Below are 10,287 nucleotides of genomic sequence, written 5' to 3' on the forward strand. Positions count from 1 at the left end.
TAACTGTTAAGTGCTTAACTGTGAGTTCTGTTCTGTATGTCAAGTATGTGGTACGTAATTGAGTTGTGTTAACCGTGTATGTAAGCTCAGTGTGTGCGGTAACCCTAATAGTTCTGATTTACTCTGTCGTATGATGTATTATTTGATGAACGTGAAATAGTTGTTATGTGCTACATGGCGATGATTGCTTAAACACTTCGTGACTTAAACGACATGCAACTGATTTAATATACATGCCTACTATAGGACGTGATTGATTATTCGTGAGCACATAGTTAGCATACCGAGCAAACCAAGGTGAGTTCACACAGCCAAGGCATGGGGTTCCCAGGGTGGGAATGGGATTTGATTATTTACTTGTACATACCTAGATAATGGAAATTAGTGATATGATCCTCGGGTGAGGAAGGTTATTGATAAGATACTACTAGACTAGTGATACTAATAGAACTGATCTTCGCATACACGCCGGGGTTGGCTGCGATAATATGACTAATCTTCGCACACATGCCTAGGAAGGCTGCGAACTATACACAAAACTTCGCACAGGTGTCGGGTGGCCACGATACAAATATTGCTAGTCTAGAATACTTGGAAACTTTCACTAATCTTCGCACACATGCCTAGGAATGCTGCGAACTATACACTAAACTTCGCACATGTGCCGGGTGGCCGCGATACGAACTAATACGATACATGACTTAATGAACGAACACAAGGCTTACTATACTGTTACAATTACTGAACTATAAACTGTGAACTCGCTCAACTAGTTGTTGACTCTCTGCTGCATGCCTTGCAGGACCTTAGGTACACATGGAGCTTCCACAGGGAGGAGCAGGTCATTGTGGAGCATGGATCGTGGATGTTAAGTTAAACTTTATAACACTTGAACTTATTACATACATTGGGTTTTCATATTATGCTTCCGCTACTTAAACTATGTTTGGTTTGAACATCAATTGTATTGAATTGGGTTTTTACAAACTACTTTGATAATTATTATACTATGTTCAATATGATTGGTGGCTTGATCCTGGTCATGTCACGCCTCCAAGCGGTGATACTCCGCGGGTGGATTTTTGGGGGTGTGACAACGAGGATTACCACTACTGTCATCGTTCCCCTGGTTGTTGACATTTTGACTTAACAACAGTCAAACCTTTGTCGAAGTCACCTTCGTTTCCATACTGTAGGCTACAATTAGGAGTACATTGATGTCACCGTGACTGTTACCTCAAATGTCATTGCTCGTAACGGGGTCCTGTGACCTCTCACCAACAGGGCCCATCCTTTCACATTCCGTGTCACGTACTAAGGCACTCCTCACTGTGCGGGAAGTTACACATTCCATTCTATAGTCAATTATCATCGTTCATGTCTTGATTGATTCGTAAGTGTTGACTCCTATAAGTCGCTGACTAAGGTTAAGGATTCGATTGAAGCCAATTTGCTGATGTTCGTTGCTGGTAACCAATGCCGTTTTAATACTGAGGTCGGTGAGATACTACGCTCATCCTCTCACCCCTCGATCTTGCAAGTTGATCGAGTAATACACAGTATGTTGCTAGGGTGTTGCGGAAGTGATCGCACTTACGGAATGTAAGGCGTCAATACATTGAGTTCCCGTAAACAAGAGGAACGAGAGAGGTATAGACCAATCATTGACGCTGCAACATGCTACCCAGGGACGTTCGCCCAAGCACCTAACATTCTACACTGTTCGCTAGGCGTTCAAAAGGGTGTTCAGGTAATACTCGATAGCATCGAGATTCGAAAGGATTCAGAGAGGAGTGAAAAGATCACGCTCGAGTAGGAGACAATCACTGCTATGACTCCTATAGATTTGTTACGTTTCACATTGATCAAATAACAGAGCAGAACCCCTTTTTCACTTGTTAAGCCTCACTGGGACATACATGCACCCCACATTATTATTATGTGTGCACCCACAATAATATTGCGATTTGCATGCTCATCTCAGCTCCTCCTAACTCATGTCAAATGGTTCCTCAAACTCGAGTAGCAAACAAAGAACATCACAAAACGTGAGTCGTGAATGTCTAGGGAAACACCACACTATCAATCACATAACACATGCAAGTAATACATGAATTCACACTGTTGTGCTAAACGTGCAATCCCATGCAATTTCATATGTAGGTGTTCACTAGTTATGCAGTACAACGAGTAAACAAGAGACGAACCTTGCAGTCTGGAGCTGAGGGTCATGGTCGTATTCAGAACTTGTTCGGTTATAGTCTGGTTTTATAAAAACGTTTTTAAAACCAAGTTTACTATAACCTGTGGCTCTGATACCAAACTATCACACCCCCAACACACCACACACGGGAACCCCCGCGAGGCGTGTGACGTACTAGGATCTAGCCACCAATCACATTGAACTCATAATAACATTTCACATAAAACTTTCATTTATTAACATAAGCGTTACAAAACATTAAATGTAGTATACAACTGAAGCATAAATCATCTGTTAAGTGTTTTACAAATCAAATGTACGTAAACCATTAGTCTCGTCTTGCGATTCCATGTATATCGACCCATGACCACTCCAGCCTCCCAGACAGCAAGTTCCAAATGATTTAAACCTATAGACCTGCAAGCATGCAGACAAGTGTGTCAGACGACGCTGGTGAGTTCAAAGTTTTGTTAACGTGTTTAGTTACCAGATATGGGTACAAAACAATTCAATGATTTGATGTTGTTATTAACTCGATTACCGCATATGGCTCTAGATTTATTTGCCCAAACCCCAATGCTCTATCACACATTGGTTAAGTGGTTAAGGTAATTAGTTCACGACCGTCCTCCCCGGTACGGTGTGAGGGTGCCAAACCTAATAGCGCTATCAACTAATAACCCCGTTGCCTCCCCGGCAACTAATCGGTAGATGTAAGGGGACTTAATGATAGAAATGAGTGTAATAACCAACATCCCAAAAACCCGACGTTCCTCCCCGAAACAATTACCAGATGTCCCTCCCCGGGACGCATGCTTGGAAAAAGAGCAGTGAACTCACCTTAGATTTTCTCGGTATTTAACAAGTTACTTTACCCGTTCCAAGTCGGTCAACCAAACCCTACCGTGGTTACCAAAGACAATCAGTATAGTGTTCACACATATCACGTATCTAACGTACACGTTACACAAGTAGCATACAAGTAAGACACACGCTCTTATATCCATCGTAACTGTTAAACATACAATCCGTTGATCTATAACTTTTATCATGAAATCGTATAACAAGTGTATGGGTTTCACATGCAACTCAATCACTTAACAGTACATGTGTTTTCATAGATTGCAGTTGCTATTAAGATCACTGTATATCACATATCGGGCATTCGTTTCTCAAACAGGTTTACATCCCACGTGCATGTCACTTAATAATGATTAACATAAAAGTGCTCTACTTACAACAGTGTTTCATGAATCTCAGTACTCATTGTCATGTATAATAGTTTATAGTTATCACATAACAGGTGTTCAAGTCACACACACACACACACCCAGGTTTGCATCAATTAATACATGTTTCACATGTTCTTATTCACAAAGTCAACGAATTGTACACAGATTATATTCATCACATAGCATGCATATCACATATTAGCATTCAACAGTGAGTTGGTTATTCTCAACAGTCAAGTCAAGACACTCCTTTTCGGTTAACATTAATATCATTCAACAAACAGAGTTTCACAAACACTAGTGTACAATAACATAAACCACATAACCGTTTCACTACCCAGGCCATTTGCCTCTACGGCGAAAGACCCATGCATGTTCCTACGGCGAAAGACCCATGCAGGCTTCCACGACGAATCACCTATGTGACGAAACTCCCAATGTTTCGTTGAAGTCAATTTGTGACGAAACACAAGTGTTTCGTCGTGACCGGTTTGTGATGAGATCCCACTGTTTCGTCGTGGAGACTTAGCCTGCAAACCCTACTGTTTCATATCATCATTACACTTCACATGATCATCAGACAATTACGTGTAGACTTGGGCAACAACTATATGAATTCTAAATGCTTATTGGACCTACTCAATATAGTGGACCTGACAAACTCATTCAAAAGTCTTGAAATCCTTAAATTAATGTCTAGTTCAAGTCACAACATCAATTCCATATTATAGTACGCATGATCAGATTACTCATACAACCCTAATCCTCGATTAACGAGAACACTAGCATGTGATATCTAATCTGTTTGCGTTGAAACAAGTGTACCCCTATTTCCTTGTCATACTTTTTGCCACATCGAACTACATAATTATTCACATAATTATTTATCATCATAAGCCCATACTCGAATTCATTACATATCAATCAGTGAACATATTCCTTAATCATGAACTTTACACAATCCACATTCATCTTGGTCAAGAATTAATAACACATGTTTCCTATCACAACTCTAAATCATACACGATTCATGCTCAAGTTGCACATGGATGAACGCAATAAATCAAGGATTAAGCAAACATGTTTGTACTAACCCGGAGAATGATATTCGCTAGACGCAAGAGACGAGACACAAGTGGGCTGCCGTCGACTTGATTTAGAGAGTAAGAGGGTTAGGGTTTGTTATTTTCTAAAACAGTTAAGTCACAAAAGAATACTTATAGCTCTCGGGCTCGTACTGGGCCATACATGGATTGGGCCGAAGGCCATGACGAAAGATATATTTCGTCGGCCCAAAGGTGACGAAAGACATGATTCGTCGTGGGCTTTTTGGGCGACGAAGAACATGTCGACAAAAGTCAAACCTAAACAATTCTTAATTTATTCACAAACAACACTATTTCATCAGAGTTCAACAGTTCATCAAATATGCATCAACAGTTAATCAAATATGCATCAATTACAACACAAACAATTATGAGAAGGTAGTGTGAGACAAGTAACGTGTTGAGGAAGGACCTTGGAAACTCGGGTTGTCACACACTAGGTTGAGAGTGAACTGTGTGAATTAATCTGAGCCATTGGATTACATCATCTAGAGATTTTTAAACAATGGCAAGATTGTAATTATAATGTTATAACTTCCCTTTAAAATAATTGACAGAAGGGTATTTTTGTCATCTGTAAATTATATTTATTAAGCAATATAATCACCATCCCTAAAATCTCGGTAGTTTCCGTTTATACAACGTACACAGTTGTTAGTGTATACACATGTGTACAGTCTCGCTAGTATCAGTTTATACAAGATACACAGATGTTAGTTTATACACATGTGTACAGTCTCGCTAGTATCAGTTTATACAAGATACACAGATGTTAGTTTATACACATGTGTACAGTCTCGTTAACTATCAGTTTATACAGGATAAACAACTGTTAGTTTATACACATGTGTACAGTCTCGCTAACTATCAGTTGATACAAGATACACAGCTATTAGTTTATACACATGTGTACAGACTTTTATACATCTATGTATTATATCCAGATGGTTACATATTTGTATATCAACATAATATAGTATATTATGCATGCACACGAGTAGATTCATATAAAAATTATGAAATTAATGAAAACGAAAAATCTATGGATAAAGAAATGAGTGCTACGAATATTTAGAAATTAAATAATTTGTAAACATAATATTTCCAAAAAAACATTTGAAAAAAATAATAGTTTTGTCTTTATTATCTTCTTGAGTGATAAGAATACCTGCAATATTCATTAATCAACTTCAACATATGAGCTGAAGATGTAGAATGATAATGTCGTAATCCATGATGGTCTACCAAAATTTAAAGATCTTCAATCTCTTATAATTAAAATAATGGAGAAATAATAAAAAATTGAGAGAGAGAGAGAGAGAGAAAGAGAGTTAAGAGATGAGAAAATTAAGGGATTTTAATTAAAAATATTTGGCTAATGTCAATCTTACACTTTTAATCTAAAAAAATATTAAGGGCCAAGATTAGTTCACTTAGTTCACTCTTAAGAAGTTGTTCACTTTTGAAACTAATCCTATATATATATATATATATATATATATATATATATATGTGTGTGTGTGTGTGTGTGTGTGTGTGTGTGTGTGTTTGTGTGTGTGTGAAGGACTAACTATAATGCCGTTATAATCTTCACGGGGAGGCCGGAATCCCCCGTATGGCGCCGCCCGGGGTGTTGTACGGCAACGCAATGCGGCGCTATATCTCGGTTTGGCGTTATGTTGCGTGCCACTACGTACGGAGGGACTAAGATCAGCCACAATAAGAGATAAGACCATCCATAATAATTAAAAAAAAAACCATAAAAAACACATAAAAACGTATCTGGTCAAGTACCACATCATAAAAACATCCATTTTTGAAAAACACTTAAAACTCACCCAATAATAAAACCTAAAAACATCTAAGGGTGAAGGGGGTGCATCCCTTAGGCTGGACGGTATGGGGACCGTCCAGCTCCGTCGCCGTCTCGTCGCCGTCCCCCACTCCATGCCGCCCCCCCCCCCCCCCCCCCCCCGTCTTGATCCAGTCATCATCGTCTCCGTCGAGTTTCAGACGTTCAGGACGATCCAAATGGTGGGCCCCTTTTTATCAAGTTGTAACAGATGTGAACAAGACTTCATCGGGATTTCCGAACGCCGCCATGATCGGAGATCCCGGAGCCGCCGTGACGCCGCCATGATCGGAGATTTTGTTGCCTGGTTGCGATTGGAGGTCCTGGAGCCGCCGTGACGCCGCCATGATCGGAGATCTGGATCGGAGAAGGTAGATCTGGTGGAGGATTTGGGGGTTTTGAGATGGAGAAGGTAGATCTGGTGGAGGATGATAGGGTATTGGGATATTCATTAATTTTTTTAAACTTAAAATGGAAGATTTAAAAAATAAAAAAAGTGGAAGATTTAAAAGAAAACATAAAAGTGGTGGAGAGGACTATGACTAGGACTATCTCCTTTGCCCTCTAGTTTTGGAGGATGGACCATCCTTGGGAGGACTATGACGTGACGCCTACGTGATGAATCATCCTCCAAGGATGATCCATCACCATACCCACTAGTCTTATGAGATGGGGGAAATTTTCACCCACCAATCATGATGTGTCATGTCAATTACCCTCTCATATACCACTCTTGTTCAAAAAAACATAAAGGGTGGTTTCACCCAAACCATTTTTTAAAAAAAGGCATAATTGGTTGAATAAGAGTGGAGCCCACCACAACCCCTCTCCCTCGTCTTCCCCACATGCTCTATTGGGGCTGCTGTATAAGTCCACTCCCTTAATTAAGTCTTCTCTTAATTTTCTTCCAGAAAAGGCAAATCCAATCCTTAAAAATGAGTAAATATGCCCTATTGGGGCTGCTCTGCTCTAAAAGTCCACTACCTTAATTGTCTTCTCTTAATTTTCTTCCAGAAAAGACAAATCGAAATGAGATAAAAATATGTGTTCAGTATATAAGTATCAAACTCATGGTTCAGATCACACAATCAGAAAGTCACACAAAAGTTAATCTCTTCATGGATCTCTTCTCCTTCCTACAAGATTATACTCTCTTAGCTGGAGCTTCAGCTCTAATTCTAGCCCTCTACTTCTTATCATTGGTACCTAAAACAGCAAAGCACAGAGTTGTGCCTGAAGCAAGTGGTGCGTGGCCTATAGTAGGTCACTTCAACCTATTCCGAGGATCATCGGACCTTCCCCACAGAGCCTTAGCAGCCATGGCCGAAAAATATGGACCCATCTTTATGGTCCGACTCGGCATACACAAAGTCTTGATTGTGCATAGTTGGCAGGTTGCTAAGGAGATATTTACCACCCATGATGTACATGTTTCCTCTCGTCCAAAGTTCCTAGCAGCTAAGATTTTGGGATATAACTATGGGATGTTCGGTTTTACACCTTATGGTCCATACTGGCGTGAAATACGTAGGATAGTTTCGTTAGAGCTGTTATCAAGTCGTCGTCTTGAGCAGCTTAAGCATGTTCCAATATCTGAACTTGATAACTCGATCAAAAACCTGTATAAGCTTTGGAGGGAGAAAAGAGATGAGCAGAAAAAGGTACTTGTGGAAATGAAGAAATGGTTTGGGGAGTTGAATATAAACGTGATTCTTAGAATGGTTGCCGGAAAACGGTATAGTGGAGCTACGAGTAGCGAAGAAGAGAAAGAGATGAAAAGGTCTCGTGAAGTTATGAGGGATTTTTTTCACTTCTTGGGGCTTTTTGTAGCGGCAGATGCACTTCCTTTCCTAGGATGGTTGGATTTGGGTGGCCATGAGAAGGCCATGAAAAGAGTTGCAAAGGAAATTGATATTATGACGGGAAAATGGTTAGAAGAACACCGTATCAAGAGGAACTCTCAAGAAGCTGTCGAGGATAAAGATTTCATTGATGTGATGATATCAGCAGTAGAAACAGAAGGCCTGAAGGAATATGATTCTGATACTATTATTAAGTCAACAGTCATGGTAAGCACATATTTTTTCTTGGAACTCTTTTGTAAGTTAGATTTTATGGTACAGTGAAGAACATATTAGCAAAATAACCATAGGGGGTTTTGCGTCATGCGCTAGTCCAGTCAGCAATAGGGCATTATGGGGCGTTTTCTAACATGCGTGTAGCGGGGATGTGGGCATTATGTTAAAAGGGGTGTAAAAAATTAAATAAAAAAAACCAACAAAAAAAGCTATTGGACAAAAAAAAGAAGATTAAATGTGATTGGCCAACAAATTGAACAAGAGGCGTGGATTTAAGAATGTCTGGGACATTTTTTTGAAAAAAAAAACGTCCAAGGGGTGGTTTGGGGGCATGGAGGGACGTGGTTTTGGCATAAAACGCCCAAATTTTTCTTCACTACGGGCGGTCTAAGTGTTTCTAGTAGGTTTAAAAGTGTGTTTTGCTTTGTAGCATGTTTGCTACCTAGGGTAGTGGACAAAAAAAAATTGATACCATATATTCAAATGGTAAGCGAACTCCACGAATCTAATACCTAATACGATGTTGTGACAAAACTATAAAAAATAAGTCGGATTCGTAGCAGACTCCAACTGAGTATGCTCCACAAGCAGCGCCGGAGTCCCTATAAACCAGAACACGTTCTAAAACCTTTTAAAAACACTTGTGATTTTCCTAGAGCATCTAGAAATTTAAAAAAAAAAAAATTACAAGTGACTAGCTCATGACGGTGATAAGAAATTTTGCAGGTTCTAATTGCAAGCAGTGCAGATACAACCACTGTGATGCTAACATGGACTCTCTCTTTATTATTGAATAATCCTCATGCTCTCAAGAAAGCACAAGAAGAACTTGACAGGGTTGTCGGAAGGGATAGACAAGTAAACGAATCAGATATCACAAATCTAGTCTACCTACAAGCCGTAGTAAAGGAAACACTGCGACTATACCCCGCAGGACGTCTTGGAGGTCAAAGAGTATTCTCAGAAGATTGCACCGTTGCGGGCTATCATGTCCCAAAAGGCACATGGTTGATGGTCAACGTGTGGAAACTCCAACAGGATCCCGAAATATGGTCCAACCCATCAGAGTTTAGGCCGGAGAGATTCCTTGATGAGAATCATAATCATGTTGATGTTAAAGGGGCACATTTTGAGTTGATCCCGTTTGGTGCTGGGAGGAGGTCTTGTCCCGGGATAGCTTTGGCACTTCAACTGTTGCATTTGGTTTTAGCTACTTTGCTGCAACATTTTGATATTGGTACACCAGGTGGGGCGCCAGTGGATATGGCTGAGACTGCTGGCTTAACTAATGCTAAGTCATCTCCCCTTGAAGTTCTAATGTCCCCACGAATGTCAACTACTATTTGGTAGTTATGTACCTAAGAAGTGTTTCGATGTACGACCGTATTAATCAGTTTGCTATCTACTACCGTGTCAAAGATATCATCTACCATTTAGTAGTTATGTACCTAGAAAGTGTCATCTACTACTGTTTGTGAGAGATGTCATTGTCGTATATACTTGTATTGTTACTACGGAAGCCTAGTACAGGACTGAATTAAACTTATTGATATGTCACAGACTTATATATAATTAAGAGAAAATTACCATTTTAGCCAAGAAAATAGTCAACTTACCATTTCAGCCAAGTCATGAGTCTTTGGAAGGACCATCTCTAATCCCAATGCGGCTGATGCCTCTTTTTGTTGCTTTTTTGTGTCAGCCATTCTCCAAGCGACACGTGTAACAGTAATGATTACTTCCAGAGTGACTCATCCAAAGCCTCTAATAAGAGGCAAGCCATCCGGCTTGCGTCTGGCTTCAAGAATAGCACATA

General features: G+C 39.9%; 1 protein-coding gene across 1 annotated transcript; it reads left to right on the forward strand.

Annotated features, from left to right (window-relative positions):
- The first annotated feature begins 7,329 nt into the window (after window positions 1-7,329).
- On the forward strand, window positions 7,330-10,023 carry LOC110879519 (cytochrome P450 CYP82D47). Its single transcript, XM_022127991.2, has 2 exons — window positions 7,330-8,462; window positions 9,198-10,023. Exons 1-2 carry the CDS (start codon window positions 7,464-7,466, stop codon window positions 9,819-9,821), a joined length of 1,623 nt encoding a protein of 540 aa, XP_021983683.1. The 5' UTR covers window positions 7,330-7,463; the 3' UTR covers window positions 9,822-10,023.
- The last annotated feature ends 264 nt before the right edge of the window (window positions 10,024-10,287 follow it).

This window comes from Helianthus annuus, chromosome 9 (genome assembly GCF_002127325.2).
Source record: "Helianthus annuus cultivar XRQ/B chromosome 9, HanXRQr2.0-SUNRISE, whole genome shotgun sequence".
Lineage (NCBI taxonomy): Eukaryota > Viridiplantae > Streptophyta > Magnoliopsida > Asterales > Asteraceae > Helianthus > Helianthus annuus.